The 26,530-nt window shown below is 48.7% G+C and overlaps 9 protein-coding genes across 9 annotated transcripts; 6 read left to right on the top strand and 3 right to left on the bottom strand.

Moving 5' to 3' along the window:
* Window positions 1–2,530: 2,530 nt before the first annotated feature.
* BU24DRAFT_461156 (uncharacterized protein) lies at window positions 2,531–2,997 on the top strand (the record flags this gene model as incomplete). Its single annotated transcript, XM_033531871.1, has 3 exons — window positions 2,531–2,776; window positions 2,881–2,907; window positions 2,956–2,997. 3 exons carry the CDS (start codon window positions 2,531–2,533, stop codon window positions 2,995–2,997), a joined length of 315 nt encoding a protein of 104 aa, XP_033386538.1.
* Window positions 2,772–5,621, top strand: BU24DRAFT_421211 (uncharacterized protein). Its single transcript, XM_033527670.1, has 3 exons — window positions 2,772–2,825; window positions 2,877–2,907; window positions 2,965–5,621. Exon 3 carries the CDS (start codon window positions 3,156–3,158, stop codon window positions 5,133–5,135), a length of 1,980 nt encoding a protein of 659 aa, XP_033386537.1. The 5' UTR covers window positions 2,772–2,825; window positions 2,877–2,907; window positions 2,965–3,155; the 3' UTR covers window positions 5,136–5,621.
* A 1,761-nt stretch (window positions 5,622–7,382) lies between these two features.
* BU24DRAFT_421207 (uncharacterized protein) lies at window positions 7,383–8,054 on the top strand. Its single transcript, XM_033527669.1, has one exon. It carries the CDS (start codon window positions 7,628–7,630, stop codon window positions 7,811–7,813), a length of 186 nt encoding a protein of 61 aa, XP_033386536.1. The 5' UTR covers window positions 7,383–7,627; the 3' UTR covers window positions 7,814–8,054.
* Window positions 8,055–10,107: 2,053 nt separating this feature from the next.
* BU24DRAFT_440860 (uncharacterized protein) lies at window positions 10,108–12,138 on the top strand. The gene is made up of 4 exons (XM_033530392.1): window positions 10,108–10,857; window positions 10,907–11,060; window positions 11,109–11,453; window positions 11,502–12,138. Exons 1-4 carry the CDS (start codon window positions 10,420–10,422, stop codon window positions 12,002–12,004), a joined length of 1,440 nt encoding a protein of 479 aa, XP_033386535.1. The 5' UTR covers window positions 10,108–10,419; the 3' UTR covers window positions 12,005–12,138.
* A 1,664-nt stretch (window positions 12,139–13,802) lies between these two features.
* BU24DRAFT_421205 (uncharacterized protein) lies at window positions 13,803–15,182 on the top strand. The gene has a single exon (XM_033527668.1). It carries the CDS (start codon window positions 13,974–13,976, stop codon window positions 14,850–14,852), a length of 879 nt encoding a protein of 292 aa, XP_033386534.1. The 5' UTR covers window positions 13,803–13,973; the 3' UTR covers window positions 14,853–15,182.
* BU24DRAFT_479578 (uncharacterized protein) lies at window positions 14,885–16,108 on the bottom strand. The gene has a single exon (XM_033533080.1). It carries the CDS (start codon window positions 16,030–16,032, stop codon window positions 14,917–14,919), a length of 1,116 nt encoding a protein of 371 aa, XP_033386533.1. The 5' UTR covers window positions 16,033–16,108; the 3' UTR covers window positions 14,885–14,916.
* A 205-nt stretch (window positions 16,109–16,313) lies between these two features.
* Window positions 16,314–16,692, bottom strand: BU24DRAFT_479574 (uncharacterized protein; the record flags this gene model as incomplete). The annotated part of the gene is made up of 1 exon (XM_033533079.1): window positions 16,314–16,692. The coding sequence occupies one exon, from the start codon at window positions 16,690–16,692 to the stop codon at window positions 16,348–16,350; it is 345 nt and encodes a 114-aa protein (XP_033386532.1). The 3' UTR covers window positions 16,314–16,347.
* A 1,064-nt stretch (window positions 16,693–17,756) lies between these two features.
* BU24DRAFT_166913 (uncharacterized protein) lies at window positions 17,757–18,652 on the top strand. Its single transcript, XM_033521450.1, has one exon. It carries the CDS (start codon window positions 17,843–17,845, stop codon window positions 18,344–18,346), a length of 504 nt encoding a protein of 167 aa, XP_033386531.1. The 5' UTR covers window positions 17,757–17,842; the 3' UTR covers window positions 18,347–18,652.
* A 3,644-nt stretch (window positions 18,653–22,296) lies between these two features.
* On the bottom strand, window positions 22,297–24,971 carry BU24DRAFT_166892 (uncharacterized protein). The gene is made up of 4 exons (XM_033521449.1): window positions 24,261–24,971; window positions 24,178–24,209; window positions 23,771–24,078; window positions 22,297–23,704 (listed from the first exon to the last, which is right to left on the bottom strand). The coding sequence occupies exons 1-4, from the start codon at window positions 24,756–24,758 to the stop codon at window positions 22,422–22,424; spliced, it is 2,121 nt and encodes a 706-aa protein (XP_033386530.1). The 5' UTR covers window positions 24,759–24,971; the 3' UTR covers window positions 22,297–22,421.
* Between the last annotated feature and the right edge of the window lie 1,559 nt (window positions 24,972–26,530).

Here is a 26,530-nt window from a genome sequence, read left to right as displayed (position 1 = left end):
GCGCCCAGAGTGCTGGTAACCTAGGTCTGCTCGCCTCAGTACTTGCTCAATTCCACAGCAACCTGCTGCTGCAAATTGGTGAGGCTGCATGACGATGATAACTAGCACTGGCGTCCTGTCAAGATCTCGTCGGCAACGGCGGTTCTAAGAAACATCGACTGGGTCTACTCGTCCATGCGCTGCTCGTTGTGTCGATGTGCATCACTCCCTGCGATTAACCTTTGCAATTATGCTTAAAGCGAACGGATATTAGTTCCATCGATTGGAATACAACACTTCTGCTCCTGTCTGCGTCATGCAAATATAGGTACCCCAGCGTGAACTGTTGGTAGTAAGTCCTTTCTTTGCAGGGGAGTATATATCACCACGTGGTGCGGTATCGATACAAATACAAACCCTGCTACAGTGCATCAGCCATGAGTTGGCCAAGGGATTTGCAGAAAAGTCTCGAAGTCGACGTTGGCTTCAATTCGCCACAGCACTTGCTCGAAGCGACTCGGACAACAGGTCCGGGCGAATATGCATATATGCAATGCAATCCCCCATCATATTCCCCCCACTCGCATTTCCTTATCAGGAACGGCACAGAGCTCCACCACGACATTTGGCATCAGTTGTCACAAGATGCTTGTTGCTTGATGCCACGGAAGAAGGCTTTTTAACTAGCTGATGACTATACCATGGCGCGGCTTGGTCGCCGTCCTGTCGTTGGTTGGGTATTGTCAGCATGTATTTGCAGCAGGGCCACGGCGATCGCGGCATTGTTGCTTGCTGCCAGGCCAGGCACCTACCTAGGAGCATGCCCAAGATGTCTACAAAAAATGAATGTTAAACTGCGGGGCAAGCTTGGACATGGCACGTCGCCAGTCCCTCCTTGTCCTTCCACTCGCACACTTCACACCCCTGCACTCTATGCGATACATACATGCGTAACGATGGATGTGTACACATCTACACACGAATTGTAGCATGATGGAACAAGAACTGCGAGAGCGTGACAGATAGTGCAGTCCAAAGAGAGGAAAGAACATCAATTACATATTCGGATTGCGAACTGCTCGCCCTGGGGCCGAGCCATTCTAGCCAGTCAACCCAATTCTTGCAATCGTGTCGGCCAAACTCTGGGCTCGCATCCACAGCATTGGGAATCACCTGATGACGCTTGACAATGGTCGACTTGATGCCGCGAGTAATGGCCCACATGCGCATGGAAGTTCCTGGATGGAGGGGCGTTTGATGTCGTGCGGACGCAACCGACTTGCAGCATCCCACAACGTCTGATTAGCCTATTTCGACCCTGACATGGATGCACATGGATGTGCACTTGCGCGAGTGCTACTAGGATCCGTCCTTCCACAGGCGTGAGGTCTGTTTCCTTTGTAGTCCACGCCTCACACTGCTCTACAGTCGACCACCTCCCCAGCTTCCGACGCCACCAGTCGAGTGCCGACACGGCGCTACTCAACCTCACGTCTCCCTGCGGCCTGCGCGACCTTTGTCAACTCGACTTTGGCATCCACTCAAACGTCGGGCGACCCTCTCTCCATCCCTCATCTCGCTCGCCCGCCCCAAGAAGAAGGCCCGCTTTTCGTCGCCCGCGCTGTAGTCTGCATCCGACGCCCGCTTTGTTTGTTATTTGAGCAACACACCAGGCTTGCAGCCCGTCCTGTCGCTCGCGCTCGAGACTTCCGTGCTGGGGCCCTGCGAAGGTTTGCTGCCGCGAAACAAAGTTTTCGGCGTGCCAGCCCTGTTACGACGCCAGTCGCAAACTTTGGCCCATCGGTATCGAGCTGCTGACGAGTGAAGACTCCCCTTATTCAACTACCCAGGCTTATAGTTGCTCTTTCTTTACTCGGCCGCAGTAGCCCCTTGATCGGGTCGCCCTCTCTGTGGTTTGAGCTTGCACCGATTGCACTGGTGCGCTTCATCATCTCCAGTTGCCGTCAGGGCTCCTCTTTGACAAGAACGGCCGCCTGCATACCCACCTTGCCCGGCTGACTCTGGTAATTCTACAATTCGAAGCTCGGCAGCACCGCTGTCCCTGTCTCTCGAGCTAAGGTTTCTGCCTCACTCGGCCGTTGAACGGATGGCCTGCAGCATCGTGTCGCACCCACCCTTCGCTTCAGACCTTGAAAGCGCCCAAAACGGCACTCTCCCGGAGCCAACTGTTTGAGGCTTCAGCTAAGCACCTTGCCCTACGCTGCTGCATGACTTATTACACAGGATCTTCCTGTCTTTTCCACGTGGGTTGATCTCATCTCTGAACTGATTTGTCTACGCCGTCTCCGTATATATTCCCACTCCCGCACGATCCCCACTCGAGCCCAATTGCTGTACTTCACTTTTACGCCTATCTTCACTTCACATTCCTACCTTTTACTTCCTTTCATCGATCACACCTGCCGTATCCTCTGTTCCTTTAGCTGGGTTTATAATCCGTCTGCGTTCGCTCCTTCCCACTCCATTCTCGGCTAGTGGTTTCGTGCAGATTAAGCAATATATTGTTATCTTTTGCCGCAGTTCTTCAGACATGGGTGGTAACGCAGAATATATAGCAGGCCACGGCTACCTCACTCTCAGCCAGGCTGTTCACATTGCACAAAATAGCGAAGGCGGAGTTGACCAACGCCTCGCACAGCATCTGGAACGAAGATTAGCTGAGGTTTGGGCGAAGTTACAAGCTCAACCAAACACATACATCTTTCCACCAGACGAGTTCGCCCTCTTCAACTACTACAAATCACGCTTCGGGGATTCAGAACTAGTCCGCTCGGCGGTAAGGAGGTATTGGGATGCTCCCAAGCCATAATCGGTGTCAACTCTTTGTATGCTCTCCATACATTGTCCACCAAGCTGTTTTGACTAACAATTTTCAGCAAGCGTGGAGTTTTTCAAACCTTTCCTGAGGTAGGTATCAGGCGGACAATTCAAAGGGCCATCACTGATAACTGATAGCGTTTTCAGTCAAAAGCTTCATTAGCGAATATTGTGCAGTAGGGGAAAGTGTTTCTTGGGCGAATGTTTCTTATGATACCTCTTTCCGGCGTTAACAACAAATTCTGTTCGGGCCACTTAACCGTATACCTGCCCTTTACCACCCGAAGCACCTCTGGCGAAGCGGGAGAAAAGCCAGGAGATAGCTTCCGCTTGTCGATATGTTTAGGCACGAACTTGAGTCCCTGGGCTTGCCCCAAGGTACCAAGCTAGGAATTCACGGCGGCACGTTTGGATACCGGATATCCCCTATTATCTTGTCCTTCCTAATACTAATCACGCTCCCACGTTCAGTTTTGGGTGGGTTTCTATCGCAACGACCCGATTTGCTTGCTTCAGGGCCAGTTCTTCAGAACTTCGCGAATAGCACGGCGCCACTACAGTGTCTCCAGGTTTCTCCGCCGATTCTGTCACCATCAAACCCGAGCTGTCAACAGACATTAATGGTGCACACCTTTGCCTGGTCATACGGAAAGCCATTTGTCGGAGACTACACCCCTCCAGACTGCGATTTCAACCGCATAACAATCAACTTCACGGTCACGTCATCTGGGCGGCAGTTTGATAGGCTTGCCTTGATGTTCCTAGACGATACGGAAGTCTGGCGCACCTCGACAGCAGAACCGACCCAGAACGGTATCGTCTGGACGTACACCAAGGATATGAGTGGTTATCTTACTCTATTTAAAGATCCACATAAGCTGATTTTTGACCTGGGCAACCTTGTCGACGACACTTACACTGGATCTTGGAATACAACCATGACGGCGACGTTTTTCACTGCAGATGATGTGGACCCAGCCGATGTGATCATGCCTGTCTCTGCCCGGAAGTCTGCTGAAAACAGCCCGAGCGCCTTCGCACTCCCCGAAGCTAAGGCCCTCAACTCATTGGTCCTGCCGCGCAACGCCCGGAAAGCCGTTTTCTCCATCGCTGCCTGTGGTCAAGCGGCCGAAGAGTTTTGGTGGAGTAATGTGTTATGGTCGGACACGCAGACCTTCGGCAATGACACCACGCTTTATGGGCACTCCCCATGGCGAGAAGTGGAGCTGTACATTGACGGAACGCTTGCTGGTGTATCATGGCCCTTCCCAGTCATCTTCACTGGAGGCATTGTCCCAGGATTTTGGCGGCCTGTTGTTGGAATCGATGCATTCGATTTACGTGAAGACGAAATCGATATTTCTCCTTTTCTACCCATATTATCGGATGGCCAGGAGCATACCTTTGAGATCCGAGTTGCCGGAATCGATAACGACGGGAGCGGGCGCGGATTCTTGACCAATACCGTGGGCTCAAATTGGGTGGTAACTGGAAAATTGTTTCTGTGGCTGGATAGCGAAGATAGCATCACGTCGGGAACGCGACCAACAATCGATTCACCCACTCCTTCACTAAAGCTTCACTCATCCGTGAGCCGAGATGCAAATAGCACCGCGAAATCATTGGAGTATTCTGTATCTGTTTCTCGATATCTTGAGATCAAGTCCACAATCCGAACCTCTACTGGATCGAGGTCCGTCTCTTGGTATCAGAATTTAACGTACTCCAATGATGGCCTGTTCACCAACAAAGGAAATGACCAAATAACGCACCAATCCACATCCGGTATTGACATTGCCTCTGATAGCGGGTATTCAAAACAGTATGTTTATCCGCTATATGTCTATTCAACGTACAGTGAGCTGGCGGGTGGAAATTTCACGATTGACGGGAAGCTTTCCCGTGGCAAAGATCTACAAAGAATTGGTGGATTGGCTTTCCCATCTGAACTGGCAACGTTTGGTCGTCCAATAGATTCGAGATTCGCAGGGACGTCATCAAGTGATCTCCAAAATGGTACCGCAAGTTATCTCGGCGTACCCGCATTGAAGAAGTCATTTGGATCCGGGAAGACGGAACAGCGATATTGGTTGTACGGCGTGAGTGATGTCGATGATATAGAGCAGGGTAAGAGTGGCATTGCAGAGCTGTACCGCCGCCACGTCTTGGCTGCGAATGATTCGCTGCTCTTGGATGAGGAAACCAATAGCGGAAGTGGGGAAACAAAGGTTCAGGGCACAATGGCGCCTCGAAATGGAGATCGACCCATATTCGCAACTGACAGTATTAGGTCGTTGCTTGGAAGGGGTCCAGCATAGTGGGTAGTGTGGGAAACCAGAATAACACAATTGGGCCGGCGGCACCATGGCCTTACTTTTGCCCTCAGATCAGCACCGTGGGCAAATCAATACCGTTCCCTTTGCGAGTATATTCCACATATCCGTTCCCTTTACTCCGTGCGAATGTGGACATGTGTGTGGGTACGGCATGAGCCCCCGAACCAACTACTTGAGCCACATTGTCCTGTCCCTGGAGTTACCATTATGGATGCCGTATCTATACTGAACATGCATGGTGGGCACTGAGTTTGGCCTTGTTCAACAGGGTAGAGAAGCCAGCTACGAAATGCCGCTGTTGTCGGGTTACACGGCGTTGGTAGTCGTTATGCCGGTATTTAAAAGAAGTTTCATGGTTTCAGGGCAAGCGATAGTCTTCGTGCCGCCAGATTGAGAAAGAGTGGCTTTGTAGGCACAGATACAAGGAGTGCCGCTTTGAGTAGGATCATGCCTGTACTGACATCGTCCCACTACAGTGAACACATCATTGACCATGCTGTGGCTCGGTCCAAAGCAGGTAACAGGCTTTCTGAAAGCTCGCTTTTCGTTCCCCGCGCTCGTGCTCACAAATCAAGTGCATCGTCACTGGTTCAAGAGCAAGCATCTAACCACCTTATTCTCCTTTGATAAGATCTTTACCGTCATCCCCCGCAGTAGTGTCACCACCGGCGCGTATTAAAAGTCATGCTATAGCACCGTGAAATTATACCATCCCACGTTCAAGAACTCTAGCTTCCGTTCGTAAAGTATGCAACACCTATCCTATCGTCGCCCCGGAAAGCCCGCCAGCACAACGTAGTGCGGTATACCATGGTTACTCTGCATATGCACCACACCACTGGTGCCGAATTAGGGATCTCCCTCCACACATACTTTAAAGGGTTGAAACAAGTTTTGGTTCTCCATGGCTGTAACTTTTCCAGAATGAGTACTATATGCATCGGGAATATGCGAGACTCGAGCCCGTCTTTGTCCCTCGTGATAGAAAAGCTGACGATTTCTGCATGAGCAGGCATAATTGCGTACAAGGTATATAACTCTTTTATGGACGCGACCAAGAGACGTACCAATTAACATGGGGGGTTGAGTTGCCTTTGTGGCTGATCGAATGTTCTACCCGCATTGCTTTTCGAATCCCCTTGTCCCCGTCTTCAAACTCTTCACATCAGACAACTCGCCGCCCACAGTTGGAAATGATATCCCATCATATCACAGATCCGTACATCGATCATGTGCTTTTCCAGTGAGTGCCAGCTGCTAGAACCCTGTTCTAAACTGTCGGACAGGGATACGCTTGGTACTTCGTTCCGCTCGTGGGATTCAGCGGGGGATGTGTGAGTTTGTGTAACGCAAACGGTCTTGCCAGTTAACATAATGCACCCCTCTTTGTTATCATGGCGTGGTCCTAGCACCCAAGGTCAAAGAAGGAACTGCGACCTGCAGCGGGTCATCATTCGAGTGTCGTGAGTGCCCAATGTTGCCGCACTCATACTATACTTTCAGGATTTACATCTTATGGCACATACCTTCTGATATTATGACCTTTCCTGGTTTGCATCTGATGTAATATGTTGAGTGAGGTCTCATCAAATCTCAATCGGTTTGCATACCAATCAGCTTGACGCTATGGCTTTCTGAGTAGATCGTACTGAACAAGCCTGCAACACCGTAGCGAACAAAAAGCATGCCGCGCCGCATACAATGATTAATGGACTTATCTCGAAGTGGCAAGCGCTTTGCTATGTGGGCTCTCCAGAGGTGCATCTTGAGATCCTGGTGGGCATGGGTGCAACTATGGTACAGGCATTGCCTACATTCGTTTTCCTCCCACCATATGCATGAGCAGGGACCAACCGATTGGTTTGGTAGCCCATGCTGGATTCCCATTGCAGCCTACGAGTACGAGTACGGTGTAGAGATCCTGCCAAATGTCTGACTTCCCTTCTTTTCGCTCATGGAGCCCAAGAATTCCATCCGTACGGCAAGGGGTTGCACGGAAATTGACATTCTTCATCAATGCAATGCCCAAAAGAGGCATTGTTGAATGGCTACGCCATAACCGCCTCACCATCCTTCCGCATCATCGGCGAGGGCGCAATGCACACTAGTACCGAAGTGGTACCCTTTCTGTCGTTGCATTTCCATGACTCGACCAGCGATCTTTGGCCCGTGTTGATCACGCGCAGGCTGGATGTTGCTGGACTGGGTCACTGCGTTAAGAATTGGAGGGCGAGACTACCTTTGGGCAGCCATAGAAAGAGATGCATGCGCTGTGTCACAGAGCTGATGATGTGGAAAAGTGACGGAATCGCCAGCCTGATTGACTTGACTCGCGAATTGGCCGGAGGAGCACTCCGGCTACCCTTTCATCTCCTCAACAACATTTACATCTTCTGAGATACGTCGTCTTGCAAATATTCAGCTCCAGTCCTGGGTTTACGTAAAGAACAACAAGCTGTGCAAGATATACTCGCATGAGGGCTTGTCGCTCGGCTTCCAATGCTCCCCACGTGGTGATTGGACACTTCAACTCTGGGGGAACTTTACAGAACCAGTATTGCGTAGGTGCGTGCTCCGGGCCGTGCCTTAAGATCCTGTACTATTGTATGGTTTATGAGTCGTTCTGGTTGTCCCAAGAGGGAATTCCTGCCCAAGTATAATGCCGGGCGGCCGTTCTTTCTCTTTGCAAACCTTAAAGTGTTTCATGAGCGTCTGCAAGATAATTTGACAGATTGCCAGTCCTTGCCGGCCGCCATTTCGCCTGCATGGGTTGTACGAATACGGACGGTGGGAGGTACTGAAAGCAATTTGGCAGACGGATGCCTTACGAGATGCTTCTCCGGATATAATATCAGTATCGTATTATCAAACACTGTAAAGCTGCACCCGATATAAATAGATCATGCACTTCTCAATTGACGGATTTCCAATTCAACAGACATTGGTGCGCGTTAGTCATGAGTTGTTCTGGTACAGCGCAAGTTGCATGGTCGTCTGGACCTGAACTCTCACACCCAATTCTTAGCCTTAGCGTGTCACTGTCACCAGTGACCACCCAGTGCCACCTTTAAAAAGTAATTACAGTTTGCGCAATCCCAGCCGCCATCGACCCACTTGTGCATGGCTCTCCACGGCGAAAAGGATGACATTGAAAATGGATTAGTTTTTGAGAGAACTGCATTTCTGAGACTGCGCAACCTTTTTTGTCCGCAATAAAATTTTCCGGTGGATCTCTCCCCATCTGACTCCATACTCAGGAGTCAGGAGTGTAATCAATTTGATAAACTTTCGGCGTGTATATGGGAGAATTAGCAGTCGGAGCCATGGCGCCGGCCTTCCGATTACTTCTATTCGTTCCTCGACGTCTCACGCCGAAGCAGTGGATCCTGCCCGTCTGAAAAGAGTTCCATCATTAAGGTTGACCTCGCGCTGATCGGAGTATGATTGAGAAAGATGGAATGACGTCTAGGCTCTTTGTGGGTTTGACAGGAACGTTGGACTCGCGGGCTAGGCATCCCTACTAACCAGCGCTAGGATCCGCTGTTGCTCCCTAGATGAGGTTACTTCTTAATTATCCCTTCTCGTCCCCACCGCCATTGGGATGTCTTTTCAGGAAGCGAGTATGTCTCATTTGGTAAGGTTCAATGGTTACCGCGTACCCGTTCGCCTCGTTGCGAAACGCAATGATTAAACTTTGCGGGACAGGGGAAGATTTCGACCGCTCAGGAACGAACTGTTACTACTTCCCACTCCCTGCAACTTAATTCCTCCTTGTTTACTTTACCATCCAGGAAGCTTGCATTCCTTCACCATTTCATGCGGCACGGGTGGCTTGATCGGTCGGTGTGGAATGACATGCAGATGTGACTACAACAGCATGCAGGTCATGTCGCAGAAGAAGGGCCGAATGAGTTGCAGGATCAACGGGGGAAATTGAGGAGGTTTGACCATGGCGGTATGGTGCAAACGAACGGAACCCCAAACTGTATGTTTGCCTTCCCGCTTGGTCTCGTTGTACTGGTTGTAGTACTCCGTATACGATGTTACATGCTCTTCGCGGGACCTTTCAATTGATACTTGCAAGCGTAGGTTCCCAACGTTCGAGTGAGTCAATGTATCACCATCATGCGTGTCCAAGATGCCGAACGAGCACAAGATGATCAGTTGGTCAATACAATCGACCATTAGTTGGCGAAATATTGAACATTGTTTCAATGCATCCGCGAAAAGATTGTCTTCGCGATATGAACCCCCATACATAAGATATGGTTCATGTACGTTCACATACAAAATTTCGAAAGCGAACGGGCACAAGCCCGTTTTTTTAAAAGCTGCGCAGCTTTGAAATGTCCTTTTAACAAGCGAGCTTCACTATATTTCCGGTAGCATTGTGCGTCATAATGGTCTCCAAGCTATCATATTTATTCACCAAGTTGACTTACTTTTATCTGGAGTCTGACCAATCGCCGGATGATTTCTACATTGAGGATTTTATTATCTTAGTGCCATATCGGCGATTCACTGGACAGGTTCCCGGTGCAAGTATAAGACACTAGAAACATGAATAGCACTCGAGAATGAGGTTGAAGTTGATATTGAGGTTACACACGCGCCAGAGTTCCATGGTACAGGAAGTGTGACTTTAATCGCTTAACACGTGGATCGGTACCGCCCCCACAGTTTGGAACGTGTGAAGAAGAAGGGATTGAAATGTGCTCAGTGCGCATAGCCGAAGAAGACTTTCAATGTCAATTGTTTTCTTTTTGGTAACTGTCAATTGACCTACAATCTCCAACAATCCGGTACCTAATTCTCTTACAGCAGCAGCATAAGCACTTCAATCAGCATCATGCCCTTTGGCAATCAGTTCAACTCTGCGGCTCTCTCGGTATCTTTCGGTGGCGGACTACAACGAAGGATGAACGAACCGGGGATAAGGCATCCGAGGGACGAAGAGGAATTGATTGGGTGGTCGCGTGCCTACGAGTGCCTACGAGTGCCTATGCTCTTCTCTGATTCGCCTTTTTCCCTTCGTAAACTCTCTGCCATGACTTTTCGCTCTACCGCCAACCGCCATAGGAAACACTATCGCCAGATTCCGTATAGTCACGGACTGAGTCAACCTACCGTGCCGCCGCATCAGCCTTCGCACTTTTTGTGTGATTGATGTGCAGCTCGACTTGACATAGCCTCCAAATCTCTTCAACGACACGCCCAACATTTTATTTCGATATCTTTCACTCTAGGCTTATTCCATGAAACCGTCATGAGCCTATCGCCCAAGTCCAAACCCTTTGAATCAGATGACAAGCCTGCTGTGTCTCAAGATGCTACCGGCCAGCAGACTCAGTATTCCGTTGTTAAGTCCGCGGCAAAGTCGGACCAGGGCGCTCTGAACGTCACTTTGGGAGGGGGAATCCGAGCATCCTCCCCAGCCCCATCACTCATTTCTATTGATGATTCCAACAATATACGACTCGGGAGACAACCAGACTACCTGCCTGTACAATATTCCCACCGACATGATTCTCTATCGCCAGCTCCGAGACCACGGACGTTGAAGGGCAGGATCTCTGCCTTCTGGAAGGCAAATAAGGGTCTGGCGCTAGTACTCATCTCACAACTTTTTGGTACCGGAATGAACGTCACCACTCGAATGCTCGAAGTTGAAGGCAACAATGGCAAGGGATATCATCCTTTCCAGGTACGATGTCATTCGTTTAATATTTTCTCGCGGATCTGACAACATATAGATACTTTTCGCTCGAATGAGCATCACCGCTATCTTTGCTACGCTCTTCATGTGGTACAAGAAGACGGAGCATTTCCCATTCGGAATGAGAGAAGTCCGACCTTTGCTTGTCGCGAGAGGTCTTTCTGGGTTCTTTGGCGTTTTTGGAATGTATTGTTAGTATGACTTCACGACATACGGAATGGATTCACTAACTCCGATAGATTCATTGATGTATCTTCCCTTGGCCGATGCTACCGTCATCACCTTCTTAGCCCCATCATTAGCATGTTGGGCATGTTCGTATCTCATCAAAGAACCATTCACTCGCATGGAGCAGATAGCTGCATACATATCTTTGTTCGGAGTTGTGCTGATCGCACGCCCCGTCTCGCTATTCACCTCGTTATCAAACACTCAAGATCCTCCACCTGATAGCGCAAATGCCGATTTACTCCCTGCTCCGACAAATGCAACTTCCCCAATTGCTTCAAATTACGACAGCGTCACGCCTGCTCAGCGTGCAGGAGCTGTTGGCGTTGCGCTTTTGGGGGTCTTCGGCGCTGCAGGTAAGACTGGTGAATCTGTTCCCTACTTCCATGTTCTGACCACCGCAGGTGCTTATACAACCATTCGATGGATCGGAAAGCGAGCGCATCCCCTAATCAGCGTCAACTACTTTTCAATCTGGTGCACGATAGTGTCAGTCGTAATGATGCTTGCGATCCCCGAGGTCGGCTTCCTGCTTCCTTCAGGAGTTAGAGACTGGTGTTTCCTCGTCTTCCTGGGAATCTGCGGCTTCATCATGCAGTTCCTCCTCGCCGCAGGCCTTCAATACGAAAAGTCCAGTCGCGCTACCAACATGGTCTACACGCAGATGCTCTTCGCTTTGACCTTTGATAAACTGGTCTGGGGAACAACGCCGGGGTGGTTGTCTATCATCGGCTCGTCATTGATCTTGGGTTCTGCCATATATGTGGCGATGAACAAACAAGATCCTTCGAAGACGTCTCAAAGGGAGGAACGAGGTAACGGAGAAGAAGAGAGGGGCCTTATGGTTCCTGATAATAACGGAGATGACGATTTTCATGGGGATATTCAGCTGCGGTCTATGAGGTGATTTACTCCTTACTCTACGGAACCATCTTGTCTTTTACGCACTTTACGGAGTTATGACGATTACGGTGCATTTGCATACATAGATCCAAAAGGAAACAATGCATATAGTCCTGTTACGAATATCATATCATTTATATATACTCTTCCACACACCAGAACAAAGGATCCTTACCCCAAACGGCCTAATTATCTCTCTAACATGATCCGCTCCCTCCTGTTTACTTTCTCATCCTTGTAATCACGAGGTCTCGCATACGTATTCAAATGGGAATCAGAATGTTACTATTGAGAAATCATGCCCACATCAAGCAGCGTTCACATCTGAACTTCTTTGGGGGAAGATTCCTTGAACAACCAAAAGGACATGATTATCTTCGTTGAGGGCTCGACTGAGCCCCTAACTACCTGGATATGTTGAAGACAGCTCTGAATTATATGATGAATCAACAACATTGTACTTCAAAGCAACCAAATAAAGGAAGTAGTACACTCTACGGTCACGTACCGATCGGCTAGTGATTTCTGTTCGCACGGTATCCGACGGCATGTGATTCAATCTGTTACAAAGCTACAGGGCAAGCGCAAGTCAATGGTTTTTGGTTGATTATGGCGTTTGTTTCACTTACAGTCATCATTTTTCCATAATTCAGAATATGTGAGCTAGATTTTATGGAGCTCCCGTAGACTAATTTCTCATGTCATTCGAGGATTGTAATGATTTTCCGGGCTGATCATGAGATCAAGAAAGCTTTCGGGAGGACTCACCAGGCCAAAATGTAGAATGGCTTCCACGATTCCGCGACAAAACACAGAATCAATTGTATACATTGCAGTGTTTAACATTTTTCCATGATCACTTTTCATGTTGCTTCGTATTCAGGTCTTCTTTTGTTTTGGGTACCTAATGATTATGTGTAAGGGCATCTACTATCTCTAGAAGCGAAATTATTCCACCTAACATTGCATTTGAGTTCAAGCATGCCCTCTTCTTACATGGTATCAACCCCTTCTGAAGGAATTACAATCCGTCTTTCATACCGTGTGCAGCATCATTATGTTTATTATATAACTTATAGTGACGTGTTGCGATCAACTGCTGGAATGGCAAGGCCTAACGAGCGAAGGTTTTACGTTTTCCAAGAAATCATGGACAGCTTTGACATCGCTCTGTATTTCTCACCAGACATGAATGGAGTCTATCATCGAAGTCTTCATGTAGAAATAAGAGGCTGGTGCAGGAGTGTCACTAAGAAATTGTAAAGGTCGAATTGCATAGACAAGCCGAAAACAAAGCCAAATGTGACTGCAAGGAATTGATTGAAAACAGCAAATTCAACCGCCAGTTTCAACCAATAACTTAGTACAGGGATACAATACAAAGACGAATGCAGTATAGTTGATGCTGAGGGAGATAATTCGGCCCGTAGAATAAAAAAATGACATGGGATAAGGATAGAACTATCAGGAGATCAAAGGCTACTAGTAGAGATTAGGAAAGTGTGATTTCAATGGGAACTGGTGTAGTACTAGAGATATCGATAACTTCGTTGGCCCACCCAGTTATCGGTGCCATTTTCCCAAACCTCACAACACATCCAGCCCAGGGTATGTGCAGATCTCCCGACTGCCTGCCGAAATAAGGCATTTCAGTTGTTCACATTCCGACTTAAGCCTTCTTGGCACCTCAAAGAAGGTCTAATGCCGTTTACAGTGGTCTCAGTCCATCTTTTCTCAATGTACATACATTTAGCCGAACCCATTCAATAGTGGTTTACATGATATCCGCATATTTGAGTCGTGGAGAAACGATTTGAAACCCCTCTTTAAACGATGAACGGAAAAATAGGAATTATATGGGTCCTGCAGAAGGTAAAGTATGTAATGTAACCTTTGAGATCTTTAAAATCTAAGCCCACGCCTGTAATTACTCGATCGGGTTTCACGACGTACAATATCACCAGTATTGAAGGATGAGACTATACGCTTTTGCTAGACTCTTGCTGTTGCAGCTTCTCGCGCAGTATGCGTTTGCTGCGAGCATACGGAGCATCTTCTTGTTCAAAGATGTGATGAAATCGAACACCACAGCGTTGAAAACATCTGGCTTCAATTCAGTCATCATGTTTGGAGTAGGCATTCTCGGTGACGGTGGCATTATGTACTACTCCAACACCCCTGGAAGTAGTGACGTTCTAGTTGCATCCGGAGGTGCCTACGTTGGTGGCGACGCGCTGGCTGCGAAGGTCCGTTCACTGAAAGAAGGAGACACGGGCATCAATCGCATCGAGATCTCAATGAACTCACAACATGTCCGTGATTTGATGTCAAAACCAGGACCGGGCGTCGATACGCCCTTGTATCGAAACTTTGCAGCATTGAAGAAAGCTTGGAGCCTCGATGCTGTGAACAACGACGACGAATCTCTCTACGATGTTGCCAGCACCGTCACTTTCGCAAAGATGCTTGGAAATGCTGGATACAAGTACACCATTGCGCCATACACCAACACAAACTTTTGGCGAAGTGTCACGACACAGTTGAATCAAGGACTGAAGGAGCCCGATCTTCTGATGGACAGAGTTTACCTACAATGCTACGACGGCGGAGCAAACAACAATCCTGCCAGCTGGCAGAGTACCCTTGGGTTGAAGGTTGTGCCTTTGATCTGGGTAACAAATGATTCCAAGCCTGTCTACGGTACAACTGCAGCGCAGGCGCGGACAAAGTTCACGAACTGGAACAAGGCAGGTGCTTTGGCGGGTGGAGGATATTGGAACGATTACGACATTGAGAAGATGGGTCTCTCGTACAAGCAATATGGAGATGTTCTGACTAGCATTTTCCCATGATCAGAGACACTGTTTGTGTAAACATATCAAACGATATTTCTATTGTCCACCATCATCGATATGGCTAGCTCAAATTTTGCCCTTCAATTACCATATTCCAGATTGCGTCTTTATCAAGACCCGAATTTCCTGATTCGCAACATCGTATATTGACTTCTTCTTCTTCTTCATTTGTTAATTCCTTCATGGTTTCAACAAACTGATTTGTTACTAGCCGCCAGCATTTGCGGTAAAATTCGCGGTGCACTTGCTTCCAGGCAAGATCATAGCCATCCATTTCCAATGAATCGGAATTGGAATTAGTCTCTTCCTCGGATTCTGATGACTCGCCAAAATACAGCGACCCAGAGAGACGAATCTCGAGCCTGTCAAACTGCTGCGGTAGAGCACTCAGTACTTCGAGATCATATAATATATCCTCTTCATCGACCCTGCCTGAAAGGAACAAACCCAATACCCACGCATAGTCAGGTTGGAACACAATGTTGATAGGGATTCTTTTTGGAACAACACCTTTGCCCTTCAGCCATCGCAACTTATCGACGATGGCTCCACTATTCTTGAAGTAGAGTCTCAAGTAATCTTTGCAGCATTCAGGATCATATTCAGGATAGTGTCTGCCTTCCAAATAGCACGGCTTATTTGAGTGCTGTAGGCGCCAATTCAGCTGCAGCTTCTTGATGTCCCAAGTTGTCATCCGCCGTAGCGTTTCCACTGTGAGTTCGCCGTCTGTTTTGTACCAATTGCCGCCGTAGCCTGGCGGTACGAGAATGTCTTCCGCAATCGTAAGTCGACCGGCGCGATTGAGCTGCCCGAGGCATTCGTCACGGAATCGATCGCTCAGGTTGATCCAACTCGGCAATCCAGCGTAATAGTGTTGCGTTTCCGCCCCATATAGAATCAGGATTTGTATATTTTCCGCCTTTTGCTCGTGAACGATGCAGGAGTCATTCCACAGATGGTCGTAAATTTGATCTCGCAGTTCGGGCGGCAGATCGAAGAACGTGGCATAGTTCCTAACCTCTGGCACTGATTCGATTGACGTCTCTCCCTCCTCCTGTTTGTCAGTGACTTGCACTGCTTGTCCCGCCCTATTGTTGCTGGAGGTATCCGGTTCTGACTCTGCGTTGCTCACCGCCCGTCGCCCACGTCGTGATAGTTTGAGTTTGTACCATTTCATCTTGGCCAAGAGAGAAGGAGGTCTGGGAATTCGCTCAAGAGCGTAAGGAGTCACATAAAACGAGTCTATATTGGTGGTAAACTTGTGAAATTGTGCTTTGGGTATTCTTTTAAGCACATATCTCCAGCTGAAGTCATAACTACTGCAGTCATGCTTGATGACTCAGACCAAGGCCGGCATGGTCACACAGTTCCCCCACTCTGCACGACTCGCTTCACCCGCTGCCCTGCTCGACACAAGTCCATGCATTTCCCTCCCCAGATATCCCTCCAGATAGCTATTGGTATCCAAGTGATCACATTCTGCGTAGAATTTCTACTCTTGTGGGGGAAAATCTTCCCAGGGGAACTGATCCCAGAGGTAATGATACTCGTTGTAACGCTTTTGCACCGTCTGCCACGTGATACCGACGCAATAGGCAATCTCGCGCAAAGTTTCGTGAGTGTTGAGGCGTACTGCCACGGTAAGGAGACATACGCCAGCAATGGTGCGAGGGAGCTTGCCAACCATTTCCCTAGTATTCTCGATGAACTTGGCAAGTTGGATGGCCACATAGGTGTTGTAGATTGACCATCCTCGCTTCTCGCAGGCCGCCTGGACGACGTCTCGGAGAAACGGGCTGTCCAAAGGATTTAATTCGTCATTCGCGTAGGTTTCCATTATCTGTCTTCAGGAGTTGATTGGGAAGGGTATCGGTGCGGTTTCGTCTCGGTCCTTACTTGAGTTGATGTAGGTTGTATTCGATTCTCGCGGTTGTATTGAGTCGTTGCACTGTTTAATCTTGCTCAGGATTGTTATAGTTAGTGATTATATACTACTATTACTACTGGTAATGAGTGAAAGACATCGATCATTCACTCATTTTCCACGTGTGAAATAGTTTCTAGAAATTGGACACGGTCCAGTAGATGTTTACGCATTCGCTTCCTTAATTCACTTCAGATTTCACTTCATTCACTTCGGAAGTAGGATCCACTACACGGAAAAGAACAAGAGACAGTGGCTGCCTAACAATTGTCGGTGAATTCATCAACACAAATCCAACACCACCAAACATAGGGTGGAGAGCTCTCACAAACGCAAATAAATATGAAGTGTGGAGGATTGATTCGCATGGACCACCTCATATCGTGGAGACAATCACTGCAATGTATGTGGTTCATAACACATGTGTGAGATTTACTTTGTCCATGAATATATGAAGCAAAACCACGTGAGTCATTGTAAAGCACAATTACTGAAGTGATAGTACGAGTAGCGATTCTACTCAGAGAGAACAATATGGGAGCAATGGATGGAGCCTGGCACCCACTGTTTACCATCACTGCAATGACTCGACAAATGGTTTCTCGCGCGTTATACAGCTTGGAACTTGATAACAGTTCAAATATCACTCTGTTTGCGGCCAATACCAAATGCTCTGTCAAGCTCACTGAGCCCATGGCGAAGTTGCATTGTGTCAAAGTAGATCTCAAGTAGTAAAGATGAACTACTAATTATATATGGTATGATCCACATACCAGAAAAACTGCCATTTATATTTTCGGTCATACTTTTGAAGCAAAGCTCAACTCGGCTACTCGGTACTATGAACAAGTCCACTGGGTGTTCCTCTGTGTTCTATAGGATACGGTTGTTGTACGCGATACAGTATACGCCGTATAGACTTTCATGGGTTATTCTCAAAAGAAAAAATCCAGAGAATAAATCAATGACCATAATACCTGTAGTCTACTAGAATAGTACTAGTATTTCTTGTTCGGGATAATAAACATGCTTAGCTCGTTGCCCGTATGTTGGTTAAGACTACATGGTCCATTGTTTCAAGGTGAAGTGCAGCAAGAAGCGAGTCACAGAACATCCTCCTATTCTTTCTATCAATTGCAACTCATACATTCCCTTGTTGGGAAGAGGTATTATCATCTCCATGGCGACTACTATTAGAAAGACCAACTCTCTTCCCGCGAGGCTTCCCATCTCCATCTCACCAAACCGGAGACCGAACGATCCCAAGAAGGATGCAGGGTCCACTTCCAACCCCGCACTCGTCTTCCTCACGAACCTCCCAGCGTTGCGCGATAGGAAACCGTCACAAGCCACTCTTGTCACCTTCGACTTCACTACTCGTAGATCTCGATGCTCCACACCCATGTGTTGCTCTTGTTGGCAGTCGTTGAGAATCGCCCCGCCTGCCGATCACCCTACAAGAAGGGAAAGAGGAGACACACTCACCCACCACCCGAACAGCCCGACAAAGTTAAGGCTAGGGTGTGGTGTCGTGTTACTTGTTGGTAACGTAAGGACCCTTGAATAATAAAAAAAGCCCGAAGCGATGACATAGATGGGCACCTCCGACGTCATCCAATCATGGGCTCCTTGGCCAACGTCGCACGTCGCGGAGAATGCCAACCACGCATCATTACTTATCAGCATCGTCATTGTATCGTCTTTGAACCCCGTCATGTGCAGATCACCCATCGAGCGCGAGCCCAATCTCGTCGTCCGATCGATAGTTCATACATTCCGGCCACCAGTCAGCATCGTGATGGGTAAAATATTCGTAGATGTGCAGGAGTAGGTGATGCAGCGAGATGTGAATTAATTGCGCCGTCTAAAAGTTAGCATCCTTTGTCTCCTAACCAAACAATCATGACCGCATCATGTTTTGTTGATGATATCAACGAGTATCGACCACATGACACAAAGCATGGGAAACGAAATGCCATGATAGCCGTATCCATCCTCGTGTGTCGCACACCAGTATCATTATTCCAACAGAGCATACGAAATAAGCGTTAACCTGCCCCCGTTTCGTATTGCACGAACACGGCACGGTATCTTGTTGGTTTCATCTCGCAGCGAAACTCAATCTCTAGTCCGTTCGTCTCGGCAAATAATAACCGCGTATTTTGCTACCTGTCATGTTCACGTCTTACACCACACGGTAGGAGGAGGTTTATCAGAATAGAGGTCCCCACAACGATGACGGCGGAGGCTTACTCCACAACTGCATGCTTCTGTTCCCGAGTCATTGGAAGGGTGTTGCACTTCTTTCCGACACGGGATAGATGCCCTGATTAGGGTCGGATATAATTCAATATCAGTCAGGTAAGGTAAGGTGATGTGAGGTGAGGTGAAGTAAGGGAGAGTAAGAGATCGGGGGACCCACATCGTGACGTCGATGGCACTCATTGGAACACGCACCGTCGCGCCGCGGGGGTGCGGGTTATGCTTCACTCGCGCGGGAAAAGAAGGGTAATGAGACTGCAAGTAGATGTAGTCTGTTGCGATCTCTGTAGCGCGTGTTGAATCAGCATAGTCCCGAAATATAGTCTGGTGGGTTCATCTAAGAAGAATAACATTCATTTATTATAGATGATGGTTTCGACTTGTCATGATGAGTCGGCTTGTCGATTTCAGAGGGGTTGAAATACCCGCCGCGGAGGATGCTGCTGGATTGGGATTGATGAAGTCATGACTGAAGTGGAATGCCCGTTCGATTGGATGCTATGATTTTCTATCGAAGAAACTACCAAATAGCACAATGAATATGAAGTGCATCTTGATATCGCTTCATACCTCGTAATACTAAATAACAGAGCGATGGAGATAGATAGTAAGGAAAGAACAGCATCGGGACAGATAGTCGCGGATACGGACCAGTGACGACATCCGAAACCCAAGGGCTCGTGTAGTTTGGCTTCCCATAGGAGGAAAAAGTTGTCGCGCGGGGACGGGATCGGCTGTGCGCTTCTCTGAATGGCTGCATGGCACGATGGCACTACCCGTTAGGTACTTGGCTATCAGGACATGCGACAGGAGACTCAGTATCAACATCAGAATCAGAATCAGTTGATTCTCAGTGCGCCTTTCAAGCACAGTCAGTCATTATTACGAGTAGTGCTCCACTTGAACGTCACTTTTCTGTAATGACCTACTAACTGTGCTGTGCTGTTCACCGGGGAGTTCTTTCGCTCTACAGCGAGCGCTACGTTGCGTTGCGCTGCACCACGACGGGTCTTGCTCTGCTAGCCCAGCCCAGCCCTGCCTGCAAGTGCTAGATCTACTCGTGCTGTAATCATCTCTGCCCCCTGTACATACAAGGAGTCTAGATGCAAATCTCAACGGTTTTTGTTGTCCAACCCATCCTCTCGATAATCCCAAACTCGCCGGTGAGAACGAGATCTCGAAATAGAAACACGTCTGCGAACCCACGTATTCGATGCTGGTCACTAGGCTTATTCGTAGACCGATGCGGAAGATACACACGGAGTACATGCACATAAACTATTGGCGCTTGGGTAGATCGAATGGGGAGAAAGTAACGTGTGCTTTACGAGGTAGATCAGCAACAACAATAGCACCTCGTAACATCTACTCGTGTAGTTATCCCAACCACTAGATACAACCCGACAAAACGACGGACGATAGTGCGCGATGAATCTATTCGGATATCGGCACTTTCGAAGAAGATATCAAGAAAGGGGACAATGGCTGGGAATGAGTGGTGATGAGGGAAAGAGTAGCATACTCGTCTAGTTACTTGCAGTTACACTATGCACGTATGACCATCCTCTTTTCCAGTGAGTCAGTCAGACCTTCTTCTGGCGATGTAACTATTATTCTCGGAAAAGTCCTCCAAGGAGATAAACTATCCGATTCAAGTATTTGTCACGGCCTAGCACACTTGTAGCAGATTTACGAGGGATGGAATAGAAAAATCATGATTATCATCTACCTAACTATCCTGACTTCTGCTCACGAAACTAAACCTAACAATCTAAGCTACCAAGAAGAACAGCCCATCCACCGTACGAATGTCGTACCGGATCCTCCTGACCATGCGCCACTGATCCTTCCTTGCTTGCGTTCTTTCTGTAATGATCAGGTCCGTGTGAAATAGTTGTATACTTTGGTGGAAGTGTGCAGGCGTGAAGTCAGTTAAGGCAAAGACGAAGCTTGTTCTGGTTGTACAGGTGTGCGGATAGTGCAATTTAGAGAGGTCTCTGCCCTAGCGGGAAAACATTCTAGGTAGCTAGCTAGCTATCTGTGTGCGCTGACAGGCGCCTGAGGCTGGAAGATCTTGATTGCTGACGGCGCGCGCAAAGGAAGGGGAAAAATTAAGTGGGATGATGGTACGATTACAAAGGTTGTACAACAGCAGGGCAAGACGGTGAGATGAAAATCGATAGAGGGATACATGCAGACATCTACGCAAGAAGGAAAATTCGATCAAAGACAAATTTGAGGGAACCATGGGACCAAATGAATATTTTCCCCCTTATTGGGAGAAGGAAAATGGTATGTCATACAGATATAGAATAATGCATCCAATAATAGGGATGGTTGGGATATAGGTAGACGAAAGAAGACTGAAAACAGGAAAGGAACAGAACACATCGAGAAAAAATGATTTGCCAATAATGTTGGACAAATGGTCCATCTGTAACCAAACCCAAAGACACCGTCTAATAATCCCATGTCGCTTTTTTTTGGGCGTTCGGTCGGAAGACCTTTCGCGTCCCATGTCGTATCGTATCGATTCATCACTCCACCTCGTCGCTTATAACGCTCGAGAGGGAAAACCATTAAAGTACAAAACCCCATGACCAGGGGAAAACATGACAGATAATTAGACATACAGGTAGAGGTAACAAGAAAATTGTGACTAGGTCATGGGGGGCTGTCGCACCCAATGCAACGCCAGGCGGTATCCAGCATCCTGTCCGACCAGCGAGAACGGGATTTTGGCAGTGTAAAAAAATAATAAGGGATGAGAACGCCAGTTCCAGGAATATCTTTAGGAATGACAACGCGCGATGCGACGAGATGCGACGAGATGCGACGAGATGCATCTAGAAAGTTACAAATCGCTGAACAAGGGTGGGAAAAAAGACGATGGTGCAAGGACAAGAACGTTGAGGAACGTTCAAAGCCTCCAATCTCGACCGGTCGCAAGAGATGGCAATATCGCAGGATGCAGATGTGAGTGCGACTCCCCCAGCATCCAGTGCGTTCTGGAATGCACCGGACCAAAATGTTGGGGCGCCTGGAAGGGGGTAACGTCCGCCGACGCCGACGCCCGCCCGACGGGTGGGGGAGAGTCAAGCGTGTGTTGGTTGGTCGGGTTGGTCGGGTAGGTCGGGTAAGGGCCTCCCTCCCCCATTCTTTCCACTCTACTGGTCTCGTGGGTACCTCAGTGGTAATAGTTGCATCTCTCTAAACTCCGTAGCCGGACAAAGTCGACAAGAGGGAAAAAATAGAACAAGGGCATGACAGGACAAGGAATAGTAGCAATAATGTCCATGTCTCTAATCGGAATTTCCACCCCGGCGCCTGTGCTTGCCTGGGAAATCGATCTCAGGATGGACAACTCGCTAGTGACTTGGTTAGCATCGCTGCTGCTTCTTGTGCCTGGGACTCTGTCGATGGACTCTTACCATGTGTCGTGTGAGGGCATCATTGCGCGAAAAGGTCTTCTCCTCGACACACAGTGCGCAACGGACTTTCTGCTTGCGTGCGTTGTGAATCGTGTCTTCGTGCCTCGTCAAATCGTACGGCCGGGAGAATATCGTATTGCAAGGCTTGCCCGTTGTGGGGTTAATGCGCTCGCACTTGTGAGGCCCCGCTTGCGAGTTCCGCTCCAAAAGAGCCGCTGATGTCATGCTCGATCCAATCGTCGAGGCCGTGTTGGTGCTGCGATGTCCCTCGCGCTTGTGCTTCTGCAACTTCTGAGGAGTCTCGAAGCGTAGCGTGCATCCGTGATAGGTACATGTGTATGTGCCCGAATCGGCTGCAGAAGGGCCTGGCTTGTGGAGGAATTGTTGATGTTCGCTAGACTGGCTTGACGGCTCGGGTCCAGCCTCGCTTGCGCTAGACTCCATCGATGTCAAATGCGCCGGGAAATCTGGCGTCGATTCGGTGACAGCAGGCATACTGGTCGTTGAGCGGTACTGTGCTGGTGCTGAAGTGAAAGGCAGACCCTGTAGACTATTTGACATGGTTGTGGGTACGTAAGCAAAAGATGGTTGAGAGGTAGCGGCGGATGTCGTCGAGAAGTTTGATGATGGGAATTGAGGTGCTGCCCAATTCTCTTGTTGCTGAAATGACTGTCCAGTTGTTGTGTCAAATCCGGACTGGGTGGCGGTTCCAAATTGGTTGGCGCGGTTGTATTGGTCGTACTCGGTTGCGCCGCCCTCTGGGAACAATGGTACCTTGGCTTCCTCATCTGGCTCACGGTAGTCCAACATTGCATCCTTTGGTGAGATGGTCTTTGGCTCCGGGTCTGTGTTCGATGCGACGTTGGATTTCATCGCGTAGGCAGCATCGGCCTCGACCTTTTGCTCACGTGCCTCAGCGGCGGTACCCACCCTCATGCGAGGAGAGTTGAAGCTGTTGCTTGTCTGGCGGAAGGGCGAGTTCTGACGGAATGGTGATACACCTCGGCTTGCCGAACTTGAAGGAGATTGGGAGCGGGCGATCTGAGCTGCTGCGAGAGTCTTCTGAACGATGTCGTTGTGGTTTGCGCCCCGATAAGGCGATAGCAACGATGGCTGCTTGGTCTGTGGTAATGACTGCGCATGCGACATCATTGTGGTCGGGTCGTAGAAGTTGTCAATGGCAGCGTCCGTGTAAGTCCTTTCGAACTTTGGCACAGTATGTTGTCTCATGTCTGGTTCATCATCGTAAGTAAGGTACATGTCAAACCACGACTCCACCTTCGTAAGGGTATTCTCACCAGTGGTAGGCATCTTGTATCGATCGTCAAAGTCCTCTCCTTGGGCGGTATGTGGAGTGGCCGGAGAGTCGTGGCCATAGCTCGATACGGAATGTCTTGCTGAATGTCCAAAGCCAGGGACATCCTCATCTGGGTTGTTTTGGTCCATGAGAGCCTGCTTCATTGATAGATGTACTGCCATGGCTGAGTCCATGCCCGTGGTGTTGGGCGCAAAGTTCGTGAAGTTGGAGTTGGAGTTGGAGTTGGAGTTGATGAAGGAGTCTTGTGTAGGAGTGTGTGTTGGAGTTGGTAGATGGTTCGAGAAGGTTCTTGAAGTGTCGTCAGCATTGTTCAGTAATGATAAAGAAGAGTCATGCGCATGTTGCCGAGCTGAAGACGGAGGCGAAGACTCGGGGAGAGCGACATACTGGTAATTGGCTGCAGGTTGTACAGGATGATACTGGGAGCCGTTAGATCCTATCGAAGATGAAGACGACGCGCGTTGATGTGCCTTCACTGATCGTGGAGTCTGTAACGACTGGCTGCTGTTTTGATATGCATTCCAATTGTCCAAGCCAGCGGTGGCACCGGGCATGATGGAAGTCTGGGCGAAGCTGGTAGACAGCTGCTGTGGTGTTGGAGTCGACTGCTGTACCCGGATGGAAGGGCTCGAAAAGGTGAATTCGCCCGTCATGAACGGGTTGGAAGAGTTGTTCGAATCTGCGTCAACGAAGTTCCCAGTGACGAACGACTGTTGCTGCTGTGACTCGAGGTAGTCGTGAAGTAGTTGTTGGTCGTAGAGCTGCTGTGCTGAGAGAGGTTGTTGTAGTTGTTGTGAGATAGTATCGTAGGAGAGTTGAGATGTGGCGGTAGAAGAGAGTGTAGTGGTAGGGGTAGGAGGTGAAGGTAGTGTGGTGGTGGGGTTCTGGTTGTTGTAGTGGTTGTTGTATTGGTGGTGGTGGTGGTGTGGTAGTGGATTGTGCTGACGTCTTTGCGGAAAGGCCAGCATCGTTCTTGGAAGGGGAAGGATAGTGACCCAGGGCGGGTGGCAAGTTGATTTATAGGAAAAGTAGTCGATGGGGGGGATCGGAGAGATAGACCAAAAGTCCTTGTGAACTATGACACTCGGAGTGGAATTGGCCGATTCGATACTGGAGGGTGGGTGTAGGGTAGGGTAGGGTAGGGTAGGTTAGGGTAAGGGTAGAATGGTAGGGTAGGGATGCTTGATGAGGTGATCCCACAATGATGAATGGAATGTAGTGGAATGTGAATGAGGACTACTCCGTACGAGGTAACTCGACTTAGAAATAAAGGAAAGAGAGTATGTAGACTAAGGGCGGAGACTCGGGGCTTAGATGGAGAAAAGAAGTAGTAGAGTGGTAGTTGGTAAGTTGGGATGGTATGCGGGCCGGGAATGATTGCAAATTGCTGAGCGAATGTTTTCGGCCCTAGTGTATTTCAATTCTTGTTCTCTTCCTGTTTTTTTTCTCTCTCTCTCAGTCTTGGTGTGTAATGGGGGGCTTAGGGTTATGGTGGGATGGGATGTGGATGAGTGCGGGTTTTCTAAAGGGAAAGGGTCTCTTTTTTTGAGAAGAGTGTATGTTGCGTCATAGCATGACCGGGGTGGACGATGGTGGATGGCACTAGACGCAGATCGGTACCCTTCTAGAAGCTGGCTAAACAGCAACCCACGCTGTGAAAAACTGCAGGGCTGGACTGGGGGGGTCAGGCTAAGGGTGTGGTGGTCGTGGCCGGGGGTGGTCACCCATTAGGATAGCATTAGACAGGCATCATAACTCCATTACGGAGAGAGTGGTTAGTGGAGGGGGTACGTTTACTAACCACCTGGCACCCAATAACAATCATCCCATCGTAAAGAATGCCAAATCATCTTTACTTTGGTTTCTCTTTCTCCCTTTCTCCGAATAGTTACCTATCGTATTTTTTTGTCCCTGTGAACACTACGTTTATCCGTAACTATTCGTAGAGTACCGGAGCAGTAGGAGAAAGAGAATAAAGGATGGATAATGGATTAGTGAGTTGAGTGATCGAATGATGGCTGTGCACTGCCTCGACGGGAGCACCCTCCAGAACCCACCAGGACGCACCAGGAGTGCAGGACACACCACACCATACCACCCGATTGCGCTACCACATATTACCACTCTACTACTGCTACTACTGCAACTACTGTACAGAGAATATCTCCTGCGCTCACTCTGCACTACCACTACACTCACATCTAGACACCCGAAAATCTCTGTCGCTGATGCGCCCGCTCCCACCCATCCCTGCTCCCTCGGCTGCCATCCGAGCTGTCGCAATCTCGACCTCTTCGACAACATGAGTAACGATTGACAACATTCCAAGAATACTCTTCAATCAAATGTCAGCGTAGCAAACCTACAAGGAAATCTGCGATCGCTTGCAAACTGCTGCGCCATACCCCATATCCAACATCCTCGTCGCAACGTGTTCGCTTGCGACTCTCTTCTTCCCAACTCGGTCGGTCGGTTAGTCATACCATGCCATGCCATGCAATGCCATACAGCTACCACTATTACCACCCATCCCCCGTGATGTCCAAACCGCCCAATCATCGTCAGCAACTGCGCATTCCGCACGTAGAGAAATGCTTGCAGCCGGACCCTGGATTCCACCGCGACCGAGGAACTTTGGTGAGACACGATCTCCACTGGGTGACAGCCTCTCGCGGCTCTAAGACGGACAAACGTCGTACTCTTTCTGGCTGTGCTCTGCGTATTCAAGTACATTCTTGGC

This window comes from Aaosphaeria arxii (assembly GCF_010015735.1).
Source record: "Aaosphaeria arxii CBS 175.79 unplaced genomic scaffold BU24scaffold_3, whole genome shotgun sequence".
Lineage (NCBI taxonomy): Eukaryota > Fungi > Ascomycota > Dothideomycetes > Pleosporales > Aaosphaeria > Aaosphaeria arxii.
This window is presented reverse-complemented; position numbering and strand designations above follow the sequence as displayed.

What these genes read in the sequence shown, in the direction of transcription:
- BU24DRAFT_421211 (XM_033527670.1), top strand. Translation starts at nt 3,156, where the DNA reads ATGTTTAGGCACGAACTTGAGTCCCTGGGCTTGCCCCAAGGTACCAAG.
- BU24DRAFT_421207 (XM_033527669.1), top strand. Translation starts at nt 7,628, where the DNA reads ATGAGGGCTTGTCGCTCGGCTTCCAATGCTCCCCACGTGGTGATTGGA.
- BU24DRAFT_440860 (XM_033530392.1), top strand. Translation starts at nt 10,420, where the DNA reads ATGAGCCTATCGCCCAAGTCCAAACCCTTTGAATCAGATGACAAGCCT. An exon ending in TGGCGTTTTTGGAATGTATT is followed by an intron (nt 11,061 to 11,108) that starts GTTAGTATGACT and finishes TAACTCCGATAG; the next exon opens with ATTCATTGATGTATCTTCCC. An exon ending in GGGGGTCTTCGGCGCTGCAG is followed by an intron (nt 11,454 to 11,501) that starts GTAAGACTGGTG and finishes TGACCACCGCAG; the next exon opens with GTGCTTATACAACCATTCGA.
- BU24DRAFT_421205 (XM_033527668.1), top strand. Translation starts at nt 13,974, where the DNA reads ATGAGACTATACGCTTTTGCTAGACTCTTGCTGTTGCAGCTTCTCGCG.
- BU24DRAFT_479578 (XM_033533080.1), bottom strand. Translation starts at nt 16,032, where the DNA reads ATGAAATGGTACAAACTCAAACTATCACGACGTGGGCGACGGGCGGTG.
- BU24DRAFT_166913 (XM_033521450.1), top strand. Translation starts at nt 17,843, where the DNA reads ATGGTCCATTGTTTCAAGGTGAAGTGCAGCAAGAAGCGAGTCACAGAA.
- BU24DRAFT_166892 (XM_033521449.1), bottom strand. Translation starts at nt 24,758, where the DNA reads ATGCTGGCCTTTCCGCAAAGACGTCAGCACAATCCACTACCACACCAC. An exon ending in AGACTCCACGATCAGTGAAG is followed by an intron (nt 24,210 to 24,260) that starts GCACATCAACGC and finishes AACGGCTCCCAG; the next exon opens with TATCATCCTGTACAACCTGC. An exon ending in ATACAAGATGCCTACCACTG is followed by an intron (nt 23,705 to 23,770) that starts GTGAGAATACCC and finishes ATGATGAACCAG; the next exon opens with ACATGAGACAACATACTGTG.